Source organism: Scomber scombrus, chromosome 18, assembly GCF_963691925.1.
Source record: "Scomber scombrus chromosome 18, fScoSco1.1, whole genome shotgun sequence".
Classification (NCBI taxonomy): Eukaryota; Metazoa; Chordata; class Actinopteri; order Scombriformes; family Scombridae; genus Scomber; species Scomber scombrus.
Genome location: NC_084987.1, coordinates 11,998,538 through 12,021,446, shown reverse-complemented (window position 1 = coordinate 12,021,446; position 22,909 = coordinate 11,998,538). Strand labels below are relative to the sequence as shown.

The window sequence follows — 22,909 nt, the reverse complement described above, 5'->3', positions numbered from 1 at the left end:
GTGACAAAACTGTTGTACAATTTGACAATGTAAAGCTTGCATCTCACCATGTAACACTATAAGATACTATACATTTTACATCCTGTAAGTCTGATGATATCTTACAATGTCTCACCAGCATATGATTTCCATGATGTCCACCTGTGAAGAAGAGGACGATGAACACAGCTTGGATAATGGAAAGGATGGTGGTCCACAGCAGCAGGACATGGATCAGGGAATGCTGAGTAGGCTGTGGCATTGTCAGTCCAGTGGCAGATTTTGGGGTGTCTTGAGACTTGGAAACGCACAAAGACGTTAAGATGTTAAGAGCTAACAAGTGTACAAGTCCCGAGTTTCCTCTGTTGTGCACTAAAGCCGTGTGTCTTTGAGTGTGCTTCCTGAGCTCAGTGTGTGCATGTGATGAGGACGTTATGATGTCTGACAGTTTTCTACCGTGTAACGAGTATCTATAGAACAAAGACGAATACAGATGGTACTTTCCCCTGTCTGTATGTTACAAGGCACATACAGCAGGCCCCGATTGTATCTGCATCTTGGGGCTGGCCCTATTCTCCTACTTACCACAACTTACTCGAAAAAAGGAGGAACAAGACTCAATACCAGGGAGAGGAGGAAGAACTTTGACATGAATTCATTTCAAAATTAATCACTCAGTTCCTTATTCATGATGACAGTGTATGGAGAGTGCTTGGGTGCTGATTCTGTTGTACATATCTTTTTTTTTTTTTAATTTTTTTTTTTTTACATTAGTTCCTTATAAACAGTAAAAGTCATTGCCTTGCTGTTTTGGCTATTTATTTCCTCTTTTTTCCCCACTTTTTATGCCTTTTATTTCTTCCGGCATTCAGATACAGCATTTTAAGTAATTAAAAAATACTAATGTAATGTACAGTGTGTGAGTGAAAGTTGATTAAGACAATTCAAGGATAATCGAAATTATTATTTCAGCCATCAATTATCGAGGGTTTCAAAGTGGGACGTAAAATTCCAGCAGCGTTTTTCTCTGCACCATTTCTTATTTAAAAATCTTTTAATAATGACCAATAACAACAAAAACGGAAGAGATACATTTAATTTATCTCTGTCCTGAAACAGTGAAACTCGCCACAACATATCTTCAAATGTGAGTGAATATGAAGTAAATTAAATCTGTAGGAGTTTGTTAAAGTATGTGTTGTGGAAATGGCAACAAACAGGCGGCAACATTTGTGCATCATTACATGATCCATATGTGTACCAAATTTTGTTCATCTACTTCAATTTGGAGGGAGGGACTCATTTTTCTTAAATTTCTAAGGGGTGAGGCACTTCCTTTTTATGGCAGCACTTCCTGTTTTATGACTAAACATTGAATATAGACGCATTGCCACAGCAACCAGGTATAACAGAGGAAAACGTTTTTAATAACGTTTCATCTCCAATGTCTTAAGATGATTTTGACTGAATTTGAAGGTCGGGTTAAATCTCTAGCAGGAGTTTGTTCAAGTGTAAAGCGTGGAAATTGCGAATATGGCGGCAAAATTGAAAAGTTGAATCAAAATGGCTGACTTCCTGTTGGAGTAAGGGTATGGGTCCAAGAGACTTTTATGTGCGTCTGGTCATGATACATATGTGTACCAACTTTCGTTGGTCTATGGCAATCTGGAGCAAGGGGCTCTCTTTTTGTAATTTTCTAGGGGCGCTATTGAGCTATTTTGCCACACCCATTTCCGTGAACTATAACATATCACATTTTTCACTGGGTCTGGCATGTGTGCAAATTTTCATGAGTTTTCAGGCACTTTTAGGCTGTAAAAAATGGTTTGTTTTGACAGAAGGAGAATAATAATAATTCCTACAGTTTAGTGCTCAGGCCCTAAATATAGATGAAAAATATAAAACATACAAAAATAAACATGGGTGATAATATTTGAGAAATATTTGCATCACAGGAGTTACTGTCTTTTTAAAAATGTAATCCCATCCAAATACTGTTCATATATACATATATAAAAAAGATATACTGTATGTTGTATTTATTTATTCAAGATGCACTAAGTACAACAAAAAACTTTGTTATCTGTTCAATCTACAGTTTTCAGTTTAGATTAAAGCAAACAATCAGCAGTTAATTAAAGATTATAATCATTATCTCAGCTCTCATCTGACTAAGCAAGATAGAGAAAAGCCCCAAATGTCACAGATCAGATAAGGTGGGGGGACTCTCAAAATATCAAGATAAGTTTTTTAGCCCACTGTTTGCACTACTTAAAAAATCCCACCTGCATCTGAATTCTCACTGTGGTCAATGGTCGTGGTTTCATTTTCTTTGTAATGAACTTCTCCTGGGGAAAGTTTCATGGGTACAAAACAGGATGGACTTTGGTACAGGTATGTGTCATCAGACTCAGCGAGAAGTACAAAGAGACAAAATGATACCTGTAGGCTACCTTAATGAATAGCCGTGGTCAAATAACACAATAACAAACAACATGCTAATATCTTTGAATGATTTTCCACTGAAGAGTAGTAGGATTGTAAATTGTCAGAGACTGCAATGCATGTACTAAACAAAACACAGCAACAGTGGTGATATTCACAGAAAATATTACTACATTATATGTTAAAGGGCTTAATCTGATATCCTTTAATACACAATATAAAATCAATCGTACCAAATTGTATCAATAGAGAGGGAATCATTGTGAGTCCAGCCATTTTAGATACTCTCCTCATACTGTTAATATACAGGACAGTACATTGACTTCCTCCGATTTTATAGCAATTAAATGATGATTTACAGCCATCTAGTGGATGTGAATCAATAATGCACAACCCAGTGTGGCTTAAAGAAGAGAATATGTTAAAGTATGAATCTAATTCAAATGTACTTTTTGTGTTATATTGACATGCAGTAAATGTAACAGTATGTTCCTTAATCACATCAATGAGAGAAGACAAGCCACAGCTAAGAGCAGCTGTTGTGAAAATATGTTTACAAAGATCATAATGATATATACAAATGGTGTGTATTTCTGATTAATATGTGGACCACTATGTCATCTGTTGTAAATTGAGTATGGCGTGTCTAAAAGCTGCAGATGAGGATGAGAAAATGAAAAAATTACTTCACTTGATCCTCTTTTTCGTCTGTCACTTTCATTTAGTCTTTGTGTTAATTAGAAATCTGAAAAAAACAGCACTGCCAAAAAGGAATTACTGTGACTTAGCTGCATGCATTTTTGCACAAGGGCTTACCAGCTTTTCTAAAAGTTTGTTTAAAACCAGAATTTGACTTTTTTACTGGCAGATTAGTGTGAGGCATTACAGTATAAACTCTGCAAGAAAAAATGGACTTGTGGAGTTTTAGAGAACGAGAAAAAGTGAGACTTCCGGTTAGAAACTCATTATCTAACAACATCAATGACTTTGAGGTTTTGCCTTATGGGAGCCACACAACCTCTCATTTCTATACAGCTCATTAAATTCAAATGAAAGATGGAGAAGGAAATTAGAGATAGAAAACAATGAGAAAAAAGGTACTTTATATTTATATTTTAAAGACAGTGTGTCGTATACTGTGCAGACTGTAAAGCCCCTTGAGGCAAATTTGTGATTTGTAATATGAGGTTTCAATATATAAATAAAATGTATTTTTAAAAAAAGGTCATGTTCAGTTTTCAATTTTCTAATAAACAATGTTTTCTTTTTCCATTTCCATTTCCATTTTCAAACTACCCTTATACTTCCAGAGTATAAACAGTCTAATTTCCTTTTTTCACCCTATTCATTTTAGGTAAAATCCAGAACAACTATTGAAGTGGTTTATGCAAAAAGCATTATTGAATGTAATTCAGTGAGAATACATTTACAGCTGAAATGGTAAGTCGATTAAAGCAAATTAATCTGCAATACAATTATGATAAACGATGAATCATTCATCCTTTAAGTAACTTTTAAAGCTAAAATTCACTTGTTCCAGCTCCTCAAATGTGAATTATTTGACGGTCTTCATTATCTTTTATGGTTTGATTATTTGAGTTTTGGGCTGTTACCGTGAAAAAACAAGCAATTTAATGTAAATTGCAACTAACAGACCAAAAAAGTAATTAAGAAAATAATCTTCATTGTCATAATTGATAATGAAAATAATTGTTCGTTGCATTAATGTGAAATGACAAAAGCCAAACTCTTGAACAGTCTCAAATGGGAGAGAAACATTTGAGAAGAGATGAAGCAGCTGTGCCTCAGTCTTTACACCAGATGGCAGGAAACCTCCGACCCACAATCCACACTCAGTGAGCAAATCATGACTAACCAAGAGGTGATCACTGAGGGATCAAATGACTGACTGAAGTAATGCGATTTGTGTATTTCATAAGCTGTTATCAAATTATCATAAGGTATAGTATTTTCCTACAGAAGCTTGAATGATGAATGTGTTCTGATTGTGTATTGAGCTTACTTACTACTACGTATGTATGTATGTATGTATGTATGTATGTATGTATGTATGTATGTATGTATGTATGTATGTATGTATGTATGTATGTATATGTATATGTGTGTGTACTGTACTATAGGCCTATGTATGCATACTGTATGTATATATATACTGTATGTTTACAATATACTGTATGTATGTATGTACGTACATACGTATGTGTGTATATTTGTATGTATGTACGTTGTGTGTATGTGTACTGTATAGGCCAATATGTATGTATACTATATTAATATGTATATACTCCATGCATGTATATAAAATACTGTATGCATTTATGAATGTATACTATATGTATGTATGTATGTATGTATGTATGTATGTATGTATGTATGTATGTATGTATGTATGTATGTACGTCTATCTATCTTGGCAGTCAGCCAAACAGCAGTTGAGATTGTGGAAAAAATTATAATATAATATTATATAATAATATATATATATATTTTTTTACTTCATCAACAATAAAACTAATTTTTCTCTCGAGTTTAGAGCAGGCCTCTGACACAATTAAATGAAATGAGTTTGTGCAAACGAAAACAGATTTCCTTACGAAAAGAATAAGTAAAAGTAATACTGAGTTAGTGCAGAGGAGAACAGGATGTGTGTACGGGACTCTGGGCAGGACAGTAAATGGCACAGGAGACATGTGAGCCAAGAGGACCAGTCATTATACAGCTGGCAGGTCAGGTGAATCCAACATGTTGTGAGCTCCAGTCTGATCGGTACACATCGATTTTGTTGCTCTTTTTTTTTTTTAACCGCGGAGGTTTTTTCCCCCCTCAGAGCTGCGTCAATTGACACAGAATACCACCGGAAACAAGCTGATTTTTCAACCAAAGTAAATGTTTCACAGCTACCTGAGCAGCCGTGGATAGGGGAACATTCCTCAAGGAGGGCTTTACTTCGAAAGCTTGAACCAAACCATTCATGCGTGTTTGACACAGATGTGAAGGCTGGTCTGTTCAGAGAGTACACTACAACAATTTCACAGTGAGAAGTTAAAGGATTAAGTGGAGTTTACTCGGATGTTTATGTTTTCTCCTTTTCTTCCTCCAGAAAGCTTCCACTCTTTTTTTGTCCTCTGCACTCTCTCTTTTTGATGACAACGTGTGGCGTTACCTCGGGTCTGTTGACCAGGGTCTGCTGTCAAACTTTGGTTGACATGGATTTGTTGCACTGACGACGGACGGACTGAACATTTTGGGGCATTTTCATCCTTCACCTTACAGCTGCGACGAAACATACATATTGCAACTATTATTTGAAACAAGTTGCCAGTAACATATTAAGTTAAAGCCATGCAGAAGTTCAATTCCAGCGGTAGCCACAGCAGCACGCTGCCCCGGGACGCGGAGCTCCAGCTGCGGTTAGCTGACGGTGGAGGAGCCGGGGAAGGGAAGGAGAACGGCGCTGGGAAACATTTCCTCACCCAGCCTGAGGAGGAAAGCTCGGTTTGCACCAAGAGGAGGATGCTCGTCGGTTTGGATGTAATATGTCTATGTGTCGGTAAGAATAAGTGTGTTTTAAATCAAAGGTTTTCAGTATTATTATGTGAGAGGAGTTAAGTTACACTTAAATCTCCCTTAATTCCAATTTAAATACACTCGAGACCACTTTTTCATAACTTCTGTATAGTAATTACATTTTGTTTTTTTTTAAAGGACCCACCACCTCTATTAGATTCTGTCTTTGCATGCATGTCAACATCAGCTTGAGAGAGAAAGAGAGAGAGAGAGAGAGAGAGAGAGAGAGAGATAGAGATAGAGAGAGAGAGAGAGAGAGAGAGAGAGAGAGAGAGAGAGAGAGAGAGAGAGAGAGAGAGAGAGAGGGAGAGGCACACTGGATTGGGATTTTTAAAAGTTAACGAAGCTGCAAAGCATTTTTCCAGAAGTCAAATGGAAACTGTTCAAAAGAAAACTTAAGCTCGGTCCCCTCGGTGCACGTGGGGGCAGGAGGGAGGGGTGGGAGGTGGGGGCTCAGCTGGCAGGAGCAGCCGGAGTTGTCCCGGGAATTCATCTGTTCCTATGGTAACCCCCCCGAAAAGTTCCCGGGAGAAGAACGTGGGAATTGGGATAGAAACATTCCCGTGCTTGTGTGTTCTTGTGCCGAAAAATGAGCTCTGTTTACAGTCAGCCTCTCTCACTGCAGGATTACTGAATGTCACCGTGCTCAGATCAGATGTGCATTGTTGTAGTATAATGCAATGTACCAGCAACTCTCCTAAGCAGAATTAGAAACACATGGACAACAACTCTCTGGCCACTAACCAGGTCAAAATGAGTTTCTGTGTAATTACATAGAAAGTACTGATTCTACTTGATAAGAAGATTTAAAAAGCTAATCGTGACTTGTAACAATTGCTTTTTATTATTAATCCCATCAGTGTTTATTATGTTTTTGCATTTTGGTGTTTAGTTTAAAATGTTGAAACCAAGATCACTGTCTGTCCCAAAGATAGTCATAAAACCCAAACTTTTTTCACTTACAATCAAAAAAAGGAAGCTTGCAAATGTTTTGTATTTGTACAATGACAAACAATGTATAGATAATACACTCTGTTGGATTAACCATAACCATTGCTATCCACAATATTAGATCAGACACCTCCACGTGATAAGTTTCAATCAAATAAAGCTGCATAACTATAGCTATGTCAGGTTTGATAACCAGAGTAGGATGAGTTGATTCTTTCTGAAGTATCAGTAAAACTGAAGTTTTTGTTGGCAGGAATTCATAAGTTGTGCAACACAAAAATAAACAATGTTAGAATCTCAAATGAAAAAGACTTTCAAACTAAAAATGAAGAATTATTGACAGTACCATGCCCAAAGTATTTAGGTACTATAACGGCTTCTTGGCAGCATCTTTATTTATTTATGTATCAACATGTAGGTTGTATTTTAATGATATAGTTTGTCCACCTTGCACTAAGAAGAGCAGATTTGTTTGTTTTTAAATTGTTTAAACTACAAAAATGCAGCATATTTTAGAAGATTATTCTATGCTAATCTGCTAAGATTTAAGTGTTTACAGCTGTCAAAGAAATGTAGGAAACAAAAAGTTCCTATTCTAAATGGGATTGCTCCAGCAAAGTGGCAAGAATTGTACTTGGACTAGAGAATACACTAAGTTACTCTCCAACTCTGTTCAGTCTTGTGAGTGTGCTGGAGGTACCAAATTTCACTCTTGGACCCGCTGTACCGAACTGATGTATTTGCATTTTGTTGAGTGATACAAAATCTAATTTCATGTTCAATTTGAAGTTTCGTGTCGTCATCTCACATGACTACCGCAGGGTAGGGAACATCAGTGTTTGTGAGTGAGTGGTTATCCGGACCGGCTGCAAACACAAGAGAGGCGGAACCCGTCTAGGCAGACTGACAGGTCGGTTGGCAGTTAAAGCCTATGAAGAGGCCCGGCAGACAAAATGACATTGTTAGGCAGTTAGTCTCAATGCCGTGTTATTCTTCTCCCCTGCAGGTATGCTATTAGCTGTTTATTCCAAACACTTGTCAGCAGCTTTGTTCTGTGTTTAGAAAGTGGCTCTTGACCAAACATTGTCAGCACGGTGGAGGAAATGGTCTTGTACACTGAACAAACCACTTGATTTCTATGAAAACTGCAAACGCTGACCTCTCTGATCTCCCCTCTGACTTGATTACAACACTGAGGCTGAGTCACTGAGCCTCAAGCTGGATACAGCTAAGAGGATAAAGAGAGTCATTTATTCTAATGCCTGAGACCAGTGTGTGAAATACATGGTGCCAGGGGTGGAGCACAAACATGTGGTGTGATTTGATTCATTAATATGTTTCTGATACCAGTACAGCAAAAAGTGTCCAAGAACCTTTTTCTGCTTTGATTAATTACAACCTTCAAGATAATGAAAGTATAGGCTGTGGTTTTAGAGTTTAGGATGAAGCAATGGATTTTTTCCTGACCCATTTAGTCCAGTTTCTCAGTAGGAAAAAGTGATTTACAGTGTTATCAAAAACAACCAGATGCGCTGCCAAAAAAATCATCTCACATCAACAACTTCAACACTGTCTACTGAAGAATCCATGTTGTGGATTGCTTAATATACTACATGTATTGAAATGACAGCATGTTATGAATGATACAGTACATAACATATTGTTATACCTACACTTGCTAATATAGAGCCTATTAGCTGTAGTCTGACTGTCTACATCCTGTCTCTTCTTTGTCCAGCTAATCACTGTGTCAGATATCAGCCTAACCTTGGCTCATCTGCAGGCATTGAGCCATGAATGCCATGACTAATTAGAATTGAATTGGGTCCTTTATCTTGCAAAATGCTCTTATCTTGACTAACGCAATTTTCCCTTAAAAAATGCCATCGTCATATTCCCTCAGACGGTTGACCCGCCAGCATAATTCATCCTGTGAAGGGGCTCATTGATTACTGTAACTGTGGAATTTTGCCCTGAAGCATCTCATCCTCATTATGTTATCAGCTCAAGAGGGAGTCTACAATGCTCTGGGGTTTTCACAGGCTCAGTATTTACCTCACTTTAAAATTTTTGACATATAATGTATGCTGTGTCATTATGAGTTGACTTTAATCTGTCTGTGGAATGCTTGGATATTGAGAAAGTTAAGTGAGGAGCTGATCATACTCTTTTCAGCACCAGGCTTGTCTAAAATCGTTGCACTTCGGTAATAAGGCAGCGTTGTTTGTGGGGCTGTTCTGACATGCACATGATAAATGGTTCACAGAGATGGATTGTTCTGGTTCAGCTCAGTGTCAGTAAGTTCCTTGTAAAATGCCTGAATCTGTTCAAGTGTTTGCTTGTGTGTTGAAGTGTGTTCAGGCATTCATGGTAAGGCTGTAGGAGTTTGACCAAGAAAGGGCTGACAGGATCTTCGCCCCATGGCTCCATCTAAGATCTAGAGTCCAGCCACCCACGGGTCAGGAGGTGTCGGGTGTTTGTCATATCTGCTGAGCGTGCAGGGACAGGCCTCCCCCAGCTTGCACTTCTGTTTCCCTCCCGTACAGGTGGTCCTTACTCTGTCATCACCCCAATAAAAGCCAGTTATTGACTCCCTTAAGAGTAATTGGGAAATGATTGAAAGTGGCTCTTGAAAACCCACTATTACCTTATACAGCTTAGAGGGCCATTATCATTGCCACTAGGCTTGACCTTCTTCTAGATGCAAGTTGTAAAATAGCCTCATTTTCACAAGATCATTTACAGAAGATTTTAGCTTGGGTCTAAATAATATAAAAGTGAGAAATGATTCACAGTGTTGATAAATTATAGAGGTAAAGTAAGTTCATTAAGTAGTAATCTTATAACAGAACTGGTTTTTGGATACTAAAAAGAGAAAGCTGAAATCAGTTAATCACCCTCGTGTGTAAGTGTGCGTTTTTGTTCTAGACGTGAAGCAGCATGCCAGGACAAGAGCACTGTTATCTTCCTGAGTGATCGGAGCTCCCTTTTTCCAGTTTATTGCTGCCTTTCTTCCCTCTATTTTTCCTTCTCTTTTCTGCAGACAAACTCTATTTTTGGACTGATGATGTTCCATTTGTGAAGTCAGGTGTGTGATTGCGTGTGCTTTATGTGTTTTTTGGGCGGGTGGCGGGTTTATGCTCGAGGATTCCTGTTTTGGCAGAGAAAGCTGCCTAGTGAGTGAAACAGTACGAAGTCAACACGTCACAGCATGTCAGTGTGTGTAGGGCCAGGAATATTAAATTGTGAGCTGTTTGTATTTATGTGTGTGTGCATGCTTTAGAGTAAATGTGTGGGTGTGGGTGTTAAAGTGTGTGTGCGTCATTGTGGCCGCGGGCAAAGACACCGTACTACAGCTGCTATGCGCGTGTTGTTTGTTGACAAATTAGCCGGTCCTGTTTTGCTTGTGCGTCTTCGGCTCTGATCAAACACACTCTGAAGTTATGGAACACATTGGCGTCACTCTGTGGCTGACAGATGGAGAGCCATTAAAAGTGGCTCAGTCAAATCATTAGCCAGTGGAAGAAGTGATTTCGCTGACTCTCCCTCGTTAGTGCATTAATGCATCAACTTCTCATTTGACAGCACCGCAGAGGTTCAGGAATCCATTAGCTGATCTGCACCCTCCCTCAGACAGGCAGCATGGGCGCATTCACTGTACTTCACTGTCAATACGTCTTCCCCCATCCATTAACACTCCAGAGCCAGCTCAAGCCTCAGAAATGTCTCAGTTTCCTGGGGGCTGAGGGGCAAGTGATAGCCTGAATGAGGGAACAGTCCCTGGGGGGGAAGAAGGGGTTTAGGATCTACAGTAGGGGGCAGAGGTCAGACCCAGGGGCGCCTGAAGGATCTTATCCTCAGCTGTCTGTTTATGTCCTGCTGAGGAAGTAGTACTCAGAGAAGGATCGGAAAGAATCAGACAGCAAATAGCTTTAAATGTACTTTTAATGAGGCAGCTGCAATCTTCTCCTCGATGAAGGTTCCATAAGTACCAGGGTGGTCCATAGGTATTAGCCGTAATGACTGAATAAAGATGTGTGTAGCGCTCTAATCCTTAGTGCTCATTAGCTAGTATGGATTTGGAGTGTCTTACCATCAAAGGATCTACCTGAGTCAGAATGCAGCCTCTAGCAGAACTAATGGCTCATCCTCATCTGTCTCCTTCCGCATCCGCATATGGAGATAGACAGCCTTCCATGGCACCATGATGTGGTTACCAATCATCGAGTATCGTTTTATCAGTGTGTCACATCTCACCTGCTGGAGCCTTCACTTCCTTCGCCCTCTCAAGCTCCACTCAGAAGTTGTTCCAACTGCACGTTTCCCTGCAAACTAAAACACACTGACAAAACAGCCATCAAATCTTTCCATACATGCTACCACAATCAGGGCACACTATGCCAAATGTCTCCCCTGCAGTCTCAACCACAGCTCTGTGTCCTTCTCACATTACAGACAGTCAGACTTCACCTCACTGTGCACACCCTTACCTTCATACTCTGAAACCCACCAGAGAGCTCCTTTAAAGTTTCCAAGGTACATACCACAGTGGCAGGTCCTTTATGTTTTTGCTGAATCAGACAGGCAGACAGACAGCCCACTTCAGGCCTCACCACTCATGCCCTGAACTCCAGAGCCGGGCTCCAGGAAGCAGGTCAGTGAAGTGTGGAGAGAACAGAAGCAGCTGCGGGAAGCATGTCTGCACCAGCCAGCGGTAATAGTAACAGTGGTAAGGGTAAGCAAGACCTCTCCTGTTGGGCTGGTAGAAGGTGAGGCAACATTAAGAGAGATGGAACTACTGCCTCTCTCTCATTTAGATTATATGCGTTTACAGGCACTTAAATATTAGCATTTTTCGCAAGCAAGGTGTTTCAGTAGGCCTTTTTGGAAGTCATAATATATGAGATAAATAGTCCACACGCCTTAAAAAATAGGATCATTGTTATGGGTTGTTGGTAATGACGCATCTGTGGAAAGATAAATAAAGCAGTGGGTATCTTCTAAAAGATATTGCGTGGAGTCCAGCTGCAGCAAATACTGATGAAAACAGATAGCCCCGATCCAGGAGGGCTGTGGCTCCTCAGTCCCTCTTTGTTCTTCACTGATTAGTCTCTTTGTGCTACTATCAGGGCAGACAAAACAGATCAGTCTCTAGGAACAATCCAGCCAATTATAAAAAGAAATAGGCATGTGTCAGGACAGGGGGCTGCCACACACCCTCATCCAAACTCTCCACTACCTGGCTCAGCCCACCAAGGAAGAACAGGAGAAACCACCTGATAAGACAGTCACACAGAATACATGCAGCCCTTTAATTGAGTTTGTGAAAGTTTGTGATTTAGTAATCATAGTACAGCCTTGGTGTGAATTACATCATCTCTTGTTAAAGTGTCAACTGCCCCGCTGTGTACTTTCAAAAGTCTGTGTGTATGTCTCTGCTCTTTTGTGTGCTTGCACTGGTGTTGTGATGCATACAGGCTCTTCTCTGACTGCCTCTTTAACAAAGACCTTTTTTTTTTTTTTTATATCAGGTGAAGCATAATAGACTTGGCTTTGACTTAAAGTACCTGACTCAAATTGAATAGTGATAAGATGAAAGAACAGATCAAGGCTAGCTTTGAGACAGCTTTGTGCAGTTCAAGTCATTGTTGCACAAATAATTGTACAAGCCCACCCAGCCCAAATGCATAACTGCTGTTTATCAGCATGTTAGACAGGTCATTACACTGCTTCTTGTAATGTCATTACCAGGGATTACCACGCTTACAAACATTTAAATTATGACACTTCCCATTTCAGTTCACTAGCTTATTATTTTTTTTGCAAGGTTGACTTCAAGGCAAACAAGCAGCTTAACATTTAGTTGGGAAACGTTGGCACATGCAAGCTGGTGAGGGGCCCAGCGAGGGTGGACCACCCCTGAAGGTTGCAGCAGTAAGCTGGGCTACAGCCCAGGCTCAGCCTAGTCCTAAACTGCAGGCCAGATGGACCTGTGTTGACAGGTCACTAATTGTCTTTCCTCCAGCTCTATCAAAGGGCAAATGTAGAACAAAGCCTGTACAGTCAAATATTATTGGGTCCAATGAAACAGATGGCCATTACTGTGGCTCTGACATAGCTTTAGGCTGGGTGTCATGCTAATCTATGAGGATGCATGGCCTGTTTGTCCCACAGCATGAATGTTTGCCTGAATGCATGTCTTTAGGACTGTTTGATTTTATGTGGTTTGCTGGGTCTAGCGTGGTTTATTTGGTTATTATAGGTTGGTTTAGTGTTTTTTTTCAGGCACTGGTGGGGTTTTTGTGGTTTGTTTGGTTGTCTGTTAGTCTATGTGGCCATGGATTTGGTTTGTTTGCATCCAAGTGTGGTTTTTATGTGTATGTGAATGTGTGGTGGGGGTATTCTGCTGGATGAGGCGGGGTCGTGTTTACAGAGCGGGTCCCAGCAGAGCCCAGATCTCTGACCCTCACATTCCAGAACCACCGCTAATCGCCTCCGTCTGCTGTTCTCCATGGAGAAACCCTTGCCGCATCTCTCTTGGCTCCATCTCTCCACTTTTCTCTCACCCCAGTATTACTGCCCTCACCCCCATTTGTCAATTTCCTATCCTCATGGCCGTGCATTTTAGCCTAGTTTGTAGTTTGACACTGTATTGATCAACAGATGTTTAGCAATATGACACGACCAATATCCCCGGCCCTCTTTTCTTTGTGCTCTGCCTTTAATCACTTTAAAGTGCTTTAAGGCAGATCGTTGCTTTTTTATTTCTTGCTTTTGGTCATTGTTGTTGTTCTCTTCTCACAGTGAGCTCATTCTGGGCTGTGGTCATAGATGTGTAAATTAGAACCAGAACAGTTTTTCAGAGTGAGGCACGTATCCCCTCTACTCTCATTCCTCCTCTTTCTCCTCTTCTCCTTTCTCCCTCCCTCTCTTTTTTCCCCCCTTCTTTCTTTCTGTCCCTTTTGAGTGTTTGAAAGCATTCCTGCTTTGAGTGTCAGGCCCAGTATGCAGCACATTTTGCTCTGGCTGTGTAAGCCGACCCAATCCTCCGCCTCCTTTTGGGTCCCCTCGCAGGCCTTCCTGGCTTGGCTCTCTTTTGAACATGTCTTGGCCAGGTGCGGAGGTTTGCTCACAGCTGCCTGACAGATGATGTGAGGGTCTCTGGAGTGTTTTTGTATCTTGTTGTGAAAACTGTTTTAATGTAGTTGTAAAGCATAGAGGTTTACTGTGACACGGCGGCTTGTAATTTGTATAGGACTGTGCAGATGCTGAATAACCCCTCATGTGGTTTCTAGCACCTTCACTTTGCTTCTTATTTGTTGGTCAGCACTGAGAATTTGACAGAACGCAGGTTGAGGTCGATTTGATGGATTTGTTTTATCTGTTTAATTCAGAGGCTTTGCAGCTTTGCCACAGTGGAATGACCTTTGGTTCATGGCCATCAGTGCTGAGTCTGTTCATGGACTTCATGCAAAAACGGGAAAACACAAACTGTCAGTGTTGGCAGACCTGTTGTTGCTATCTGGCTCAGCACTTCATGGTTCCCATTAGACCTCCATGTGCATTTTAATGATCGCTTAAGAAGTCCATGTTCCTCCTGAGTGTTTGTGCCTTAATGGAGAATCTGTCCATTACATCCTTGTCAATGTCGAAAAATATTGATTCATGAGAGAGGACTGTCCATATTGTGGAATCTGATGAGAACACAGAGAGAGGCTGGTAATGGATGGTATGAAAAGCAAAGGATCAATACAGAATGTGGCACAAAACTGACCTGATTTAAATAAAATCAAAAAAGCTTATTTTATGAGTAAATATTAAATGCTGTAATTTATGCTGCAGCAGTTGAGGACACTATAATTTAAACATCATCCCCCAATCAATGGTCAATATGTCACTTTTAAGTATTACTTTGAATATTTGAAAATTACAATGGTGCTTTTATTATAATGCATACTACACACAAACTCTGTCTCTCGCACATGTGCACCAGGAGTTATGTTAAGCCAGCAGCCTGAGACCACCGGACGTCGGATGGATACAAAGTGTATTTAAAATGCAGTGTTATAACCCAATGAAAAAAAAAATTCACACCCACTGAATTTGAACCAGAGATGAACCAGACCATATCTCCTCAGTCTACTTGCAGGTCTCCACCAAGGTATAATACACACAGATAAGGGGATTACGAATGGGAGATTAAGAGTTGAGTGTTCATTTTATGCAGGTAGCAGGAAGGAACCAGGAAACCCTTTTACAGGATATTTCTTTTAAAAATAACAATGAAAAAAAGACTCCGTCCTGTACATGTCCAAAGTCTGATTTATTGCCAGCAAGTGAGCTATTGAAGTATTGAATCTATTATAGGGAGTGGTGAATGAGTGAATGATGGGGAGATGATTACTTTCCTCAGTATAGTTATCTGAAAGTAAAAACTAATATAAAGAAATCAGGTTTATTTCAATTAATCAGTTTTCTATGATATTTCTGTCCCTTTTAGACATTAAGACCATGTTTGAATATAATGCAGACCAACACAATAACACCACTAACTATGGCCGGAACATAGTGTCCACAAAATTATACAACATAAGATTTACAAGATTTGACTACAGAAATAATATTAGAGCTGTTTCATTGAATTGCATCAGATAATACAGGTGTATCCAATAAACTGGTAACACATATAACTCAGTGGTATGAGTAGATTCATGTGTTATTTGTTGTAAAAACAAAAATCATGACCAGCAGAATTTCCAAATGAATGCATCTATGATCATAAATTCTTGCAGAATAGATAGTACCTGAATATGTGTGGTACATCAGTACGTGACAGTGTGTACACGCAGGTTGAAAATAGCTGCATTTTCACAGGTGCACGTCGACAGGCATCCCCGCCTGTTGACGTGGCGACTGAATGACATGAGTTAGAGATCAGGGTCAGATGAGAGGTGTTTCCTATCTCTCACCCTCTTCTTCGTTGACGTCACAGACTCTGCTATCTGCCTGCAACGTGTTTCCCCATCTCTTCCCCCCTCGCTTCCTCCCTCCAGCCCTTCTCGGAGTATATGGACGTGGGCCGACTTTTATCTGTGTTTTGTCTTTCTGTTAGGGCAGCATGACTTTGACTAACAGAGGTCACTAACACACACTTTTGACACACACTTCTAATCCAGTGCGGTTGACCATAACCATGGTTATATCTCAACTAAAGTCACACAAGAGTTGTCTCGTCACATGCTTTCTGTGCTGATAGCCTTGAACCTATAGATTATTACCTTGGTTTATCAGTTCAGTGATGCTGAACGAGCAGTACGGGTGTGATAGTATTAGACTGAATAGTTGTGCTAGCAAACACACTGCATAATGGCTAAATCTGAAAAAAAAGCCAGTGTGGAAAAATCTTGAAGATCACATATTTAGATACTAAAGGTCAGGTATTCACGTCCCGCCCTTTGTCAGACAAAAATTGATTTAGTATGATTAAATACTTGTTTGCGTGTGAGCATTTGTGGGTTTGAATGTGTCTTTGGGAGGATTTTGAGAATGTAGCCTGTGTACTACTCAGTCACGTAGTCTGAGAGATTCCCTGGCAGGAATAGTGTTTTGGCCTGGGTGCGTGCCAGCTAACCAGCAGGCCTGGGATGACAGAGAGAGGCACAGAGGTTAATGATTAGTCCCATGTTCTTGCTGCATTCCATGGGGTGACAAGAGGACATGGGATAGGGGACAGAGAACTGAAGCAGTTTGGGCAGGCTTTCACAGGGCAATTGGCTATTAGTTTGAAGTACAACATAAAATAAAACAGTGCAGCTTGGCCCCATTTCTGGGGATAAAAATCCTCCAACTCCCTTTTTATCTTTGTTGAAATGCTGTGGAACTTTTCACCAATGAACTTTGACCATCAGGCTGAGGTTTGTTTGCTCAATTGGGTTAGACCTTGAGCCCCTTTCGCCTGATACAGAAATCTTATAATTAGTGACCAGCCAGGAATTGTTGTCAACACATAATATTAACTTACTGTAAGATTAGATGGATTCAAATAAAAGTCTCCGCTTTTCACTGGAACAAGCTGTCATTGTTAAACAATACCTTGCTCTTCCTACACTAGGTTTATTGTCTACTTTTGGCACATGAACAATTTCTGTGTAACATGCTGTTTAATATCCTCTTCCTCTCTCCTCATTTTAATTATTTGCCGTCATGCCCATCTCCCTCCCTGTCTGTCTGTCTGTCTGTCTGTCTGTCTGTCTGTCTGTCTCCCTCCCTGTCTGTCTGTCTGTCTGTCTGTCTGTCTGTCTGTCTGTCTGTCTGTCTGTCTGTCTGTTTGTCTGTCTGTCTGTCTGTCTCCCTCCCCCCCTATCTCCTTGTCTCTCTATCTCTCTGTCTGTCTGTCTGGTCTGTCTCTCGCTCTCTCTCCTTGTCTCTCATCTCTTCTTCTTCCCACTCCTCCCGTGGAAGGAGCTATGAGTGGAATGCTTGATCCCCCAGGAATTGGAAATCATGTCACCAGATGACTGACACTCTTTAAACTGGTCCCCCTTCCTCATGTTGCATCTTATTCCATTCTCCTGTGAGACAGAAGGCAATCTTTAGATGAGCCGACTGTAACAATTACCTCTGTATGTTGCTCTCTGTCCGTCTATCGCTATCTCTGTGATCCTTGTTGCACAAACCACATGCTCACAGACATTCATCAAGCCATCTTTTGTTTTTTGTCTGCCTCCCCTCCCTCTCTTTTCCCCCATCTCATCAGCTTCCATCCCATTCTTTGCGTGTGAGTTGAAGGCAGTGACGCCGTACAGGCGAGGATTCTTCTGTGGAGACTCCAGCATTACCTATCCCTACATTGAGAGAGAGGCCATCCCAGACAGCCTGCTAATTGCTGGTGGCATAGCCATCACTGGCCTAACAGTAAGACAATGATACCTGTTAAGCATTGGCTTGTTGTTATCACTTATAATACTATGTAATGGAGGTTGTGTTTGTTTGAAGACTAAACACATATACTTTCACTGCATGTGTTTGTGCAGCTGTAGTGAATGACATAACTTCTCTTGTCTTATTTCCTTCTCAGATTGCACTGGGTGAATGTTACCGGGTGCGTTTCCGAGGTGTACACTCACGGGCATTTGTTCGCAACCTCTATGTGTCGTGCCTGTACAAGGAGCTGGGAAGCTTCATGTTTGGTTGCTGCGTGGGTCAGTCTCTCACCAATATGGCCAAGCTAAGCGTGGGACGTCTGCGACCCAACTTCCTGTCTGTGTGTAACATCACCTACGAGTCCATCAACTGCACACCGGGCAGCTACGTGTCCCAGGTCAACTGCAGGCAGCCTTCCCAGAAGATGGTGGAGGAAGGAAGGTGTGTGTTGTGTGCACATGCATGCTTGTGTTAATAAATGATTTATGTTGTTTACTAAGGCACCCTTAGCATACAGTAACTTGACTCGTGCAGTTAATATGTAACCTTCGGCATCTTTTATTGGTATCTTTCAGGAAGTCTTTTTTTTCTGGCCATGCTTCCTTTGCCATGTACACCATGCTCTATCTGGCAGTAAGTCACCTTTGCAAGCACGCACACGCACACACACACACACACACACACACACACACACACACGACTGGAATATGACCGTCACTTTCACCTTGACTTGTGTAATTTAAGTATTTGATACTGCGTTTACCATGTTGGGGGACTATTACAGCTCTCACTTTCGTTTCAGTTATTAGAGACAACACAATTTTCCCTAGAGACCCCCCCAAAAAAACATGTGCAACTATTAACTAGATAAGCTAATTAAACATGCCAAGCGCACACCGAGACGTGCTGTCAAATATATTCACACATTCTGATCGTGAGGGAGGAGAGCTTTGAGAGCAGTAATTCTCCAAAGGCATCCTGCTTCAAACTGAAAGGACTGGTGAGACAGGGGGGGGGGGCATAAGAGAATGAGGGGGAATGCTTTCCACGGGGGACCATGAATAGATGAAGAGACAACACGGACAGAGGAGGCCTTGTTGCGGGTCTCATTTATCGGAGGGGGTAGAGGGCTAAATATGCCTGCTGAGAGATCGACAGGCTTCTTTCAGCAAGAGACACCCTCTCAACCCTCCCAGCACTCCCCCATCTCTTCATCTTTCTCTCACACTGCACTGCCCAGTGGTCATGGGCACATTATGAGAGAGAAACAACCATTAGAGCGAGACAAAAGCAAGTTATTATCCTTAAAATGTCCACATTCCTCAAGTAGTCCTCCTGATTAACCCTTTAAATTATAGTTTTTGTTGACTCATTTATATCTAAAATGAATGAAACGTGAGAAATGAGAGAGGGGAGAAAAGAAAATCACTCCCTCTCCTATTTTCACTTTTGCACTATAGAAGCCCAAATGAAAAGCGGCTCTTCTCTGAGCAGAAAGACAAGGATGAGTAGGGGGTGAATGAATAAGAGGGAAAAAAGTACTGAAGAGAAGAAGTGGTCTGAGAAAAACAAGGGCCTTAGTGTTTGTCACTCCTGATTTCTCTCATCACTCCTTTGTTTCTTCAAACACAGACTGCAGGCACAAACACAGCCTTGCACGCAAGTTCGCTGCTAGCTAGTTTTTCAGCAGACTGTAGAAAGATCGGAGAGAATTTGTCAAACCTGTAGCTACATGCCACCCCAACCTTGGCCAGCTGCTAGTGTTTAAGGCAGGAAGAGTGACACCTGCTCTCTGCTGGGATAGGAGAGGGAGAGAGGGACCGGGTGAGGGTTGGCCTCACCACAGGAATGTAGGCCACCCGCTCCCCAGTGGTCGATGGATCCAGGCGGAGGTCCTGCCACCTCATAAAAGCTAGCCCTACATCTGCATCATGCTTGCCCTGTGACCCATTTTTTAACAGGCGTAAACATCAATTGCAGTGTTGTGCTGAAGCAGGAGACGAGGATGAACAAAAGCAGGAAATGGGGCTTAGATAGTGTTAATGGACTCATGCCAAGCTTCTCTTTCGCCTCTGGGTAGCAGACTGAGTGGATGCCCATATATTTTGCATAATGGACTCCGCCTGTGTTCATAGCATTTGAGTTATAGGTCATCATTTTCAGTTTAAGTTTGTGGTACACACGTTAACACACAAACACCCACACACATAAATTCACTATATATTCTCTGCAGTGATTATAAAGCCAGTAAAAATCGATTAATAAAACAATCTTCTTTTTGACAGTTCTACCTGCAGGCACGGTTGTCGTGGCGAGGAGCTCGACTGTTGCGCCCGCTCATACAGTTCCTCTTAGTGATGATCGCCATCTACACCGGCCTGAGCCGAATCTCTGACTACCGTCACCACCCCACTGACGTCCTCACAGGCTTCATCCAAGGAGGGCTCACCGCATACTGGGTGGTATGTTGAAAATGGCTGTTGTCTAAATAGTTCTTGACTAACAGTTATCTCTGCGTTCACAGAATTTGTCCCTCTCTCCTCTCTGTTGAACGGGTTAGCTTAAACAATAGGCTCTCTCACCACTTTCCTGGCTCTGATCTCTCATGGTGTTTATAAACAGTGTATGATTGACAGCGTGTGTGGTCTGTGTATAGTACTTGACATGTTTCGCATCTGTTCCTGCAGGCCTTCTACATCTCCTCCATGTTTAAGTCGTGCGCCCGTCCAGACCTGTCTCCCACTAGCATGTCCCTGGAGAGTCCGCTGTCCAGCCAACAAACTGTCTGTTAGCAGGCACATGCAATCAGAAGAGAAGAGAGGATGGACTGCAGAAAGACAGGGCGAATGTCAGATAGTAAAACGTGAGGAGCAGACAGAAAAGAGAAAGAGAAAGAGAATCATACAAGAGAAGGATATGATTAATTCAAGCCTGATGGAGTACAATCTAACACATGCTTGCTCTTTTGGGCATACTGACACACATACATACAAGCACACATTCACACACAGTAAATCTAACATCATCACACTCTCACACATGTGAAATACAAGAAGCACATTTGACTATTAGTCAAACCCGTCCAGTGAAAAGAACTACATAGTATATTACAGATATTTTTTTATATATGAAAAAATTAAAAAATCTCTATTTTTCTTTTTTTCAAGAGCTGCTAATGTTGATAGTTGCCAGTCATTTCTTCTGTGATGGAGGCCTTTAGTCAGTGCATTCAGTTAGCTTTCAAAGCAGAACTGGTCACTCTTTGATGCTTTTGTGAGAGAGGAGAAAACGCCACCCTCCTCTTCATTTTTTTGATCTCCTGCTCAGCTTGGAAACATCACTCAGCAGCTGTGAACTGATGCCATCAGACCTCAGATGTAAACACAGCTCTGTACCGAGTGACAGACCTGGTAGCGATAAGGAACAAGCACTGTCTTTAACTTCTAACCATCTTTACCTTCAGTGGCCTAATGTGCCGTTGCTCTAATCAAACTACCCAGCCTACAACACTATGATTTAACAATAATCTATATGTAAGCAAAGCAAAAAAACAGTGTTTGTGCTGTAATACAATGTTGTCTTTCTGTCTTTTCTTTTTTTTTTGAGTAACCAAGGCAGTGTCGGGGAGAAATCTGACCAGGGAACTATCTTTCCCCTTCACTGCCGCTTTTCTGTACTAACCACTTTGACTGTGTCTCAGAGGTTGAGGTTTGACTGAATTTTATAACCTTTGACTTTTGTCTCTGAGCTGCACCTTGATTTATGCCACTCTGACAGGAGAGCCCTCCTGTGCGTCTTTATTAATAGCACTTGAACGTACATAATGGAACCTTCTAATTATAATCAATATTATATATTTCATCACAAGTTTGAATAATCAGTGTTTATTTTTGGTAATGTCAGACTCATATACTATATTTGTTTTGTTGGGTTTTTTTCTTCTTGAAATGATAATTATTCAAATTGAATGTAAATAGCAATGTCATTTTATAAACCACACAGAATTTCAAAAGTATTAGTTCCAATATTGGACAGTTTTTACATGTGTATGTAATTGTTTATATTTACATTTGTATTGATCAGGTACGGAGAGTTACTATTGTATCTGTTGTAACTACTAGACTGAGCCACAGATATTATCAGAAAGCTATATTTTTTGTGTTCCCAGTTATTGTTGTTTGTTTATTTTGTCTGTGAATGCCAGAAAGGCAGAAATAACCACTGTACTCAAAAAAACCAAACCAATAAAATGAATGTTGAATGTTTTTAATTTTTTCCGTCCTTTATCATTTTCTACCTTGTGTCAGTAAACTGAAAAAAAGCAATCTACCACAGTCACTCTCATGCTTACCACACACACACAAACATACTTAATCTCTATGTCACAATATTTATGTCAGCCATTTGTAAGTCAGTCAGCATGCAGCCATTAATTTTTTACAAACAGGATGCCAGATGCTGCGACGAGGTAAGGAAATCTGAGCTGAAACACTAAATGATAAGTGATTTAACCTCCTGTTGTGTTTAGAAGCTTCCGCTCCAGTGCTCTATTAGTTTCTTTCATTATTGCAGCTCTCTCTCTCCCCTTGACACCCGTCCTCGCTTTGCCCCTTCCCTGCTTTCAGTTCTTTTGGAGTGCAGTGGAGCATGATGGGCTGTTTTAGGGGGTCATGCTACCATGGAGATGCTTAGCCAGATACAGATTGGGGCGTCTGAGGCATTTTCTTTCATTTCTTTTTTTCTCTCTCCGATCCACTTCCAGGCAGAGGAAGGAGAATAAAAGGCCGCCCAGATCAGACAGAGAGGGAAAAAAGAGAGTGAGGGAGAAGGAGGGAGAGCGTCAGTAATGGGTGTGTACATAATGCTGAGGTAAGGGGGACAGACGAGCAGGAAAAGTGGTCCAGTAATGAAGGGAAGGAGTAATGGAGCAGTTGGCAGAACAGATGGGGCGGTTGATCGGGGAGAGTGAGGGTGATGGGCGTGGGGCTTCGATGTGGGAAGGAATGTGATCGTGGTTTTTGGG

General features: G+C 41.1%; 1 protein-coding gene across 1 annotated transcript; it reads left to right on the top strand.

Annotated features, from left to right (window-relative positions):
* The first annotated feature begins 5,090 nt into the window (after positions 1 to 5,090).
* Positions 5,091 to 22,152, top strand: ppap2d (phosphatidic acid phosphatase type 2D). Its single transcript, XM_062439652.1, has 6 exons — positions 5,091 to 5,995; positions 17,720 to 17,877; positions 18,041 to 18,327; positions 18,462 to 18,519; positions 20,172 to 20,348; positions 20,574 to 22,152. The coding sequence occupies exons 1-6, from the start codon at positions 5,788 to 5,790 to the stop codon at positions 20,676 to 20,678; spliced, it is 993 nt and encodes a 330-aa protein (XP_062295636.1). The 5' UTR covers positions 5,091 to 5,787; the 3' UTR covers positions 20,679 to 22,152.
* Positions 22,153 to 22,909: the final 757 nt, after the last annotated feature.

What these genes read in the sequence shown, in the direction of transcription:
- ppap2d (XM_062439652.1), top strand. Translation starts at nt 5,788, where the DNA reads ATGCAGAAGTTCAATTCCAGCGGTAGCCACAGCAGCACGCTGCCCCGG. An exon ending in AAGATGGTGGAGGAAGGAAG is followed by an intron (nt 18,328 to 18,461) that starts GTGTGTGTTGTG and finishes GGTATCTTTCAG; the next exon opens with GAAGTCTTTTTTTTCTGGCC. An exon ending in ACACCATGCTCTATCTGGCA is followed by an intron (nt 18,520 to 20,171) that starts GTAAGTCACCTT and finishes TCTTTTTGACAG; the next exon opens with TTCTACCTGCAGGCACGGTT.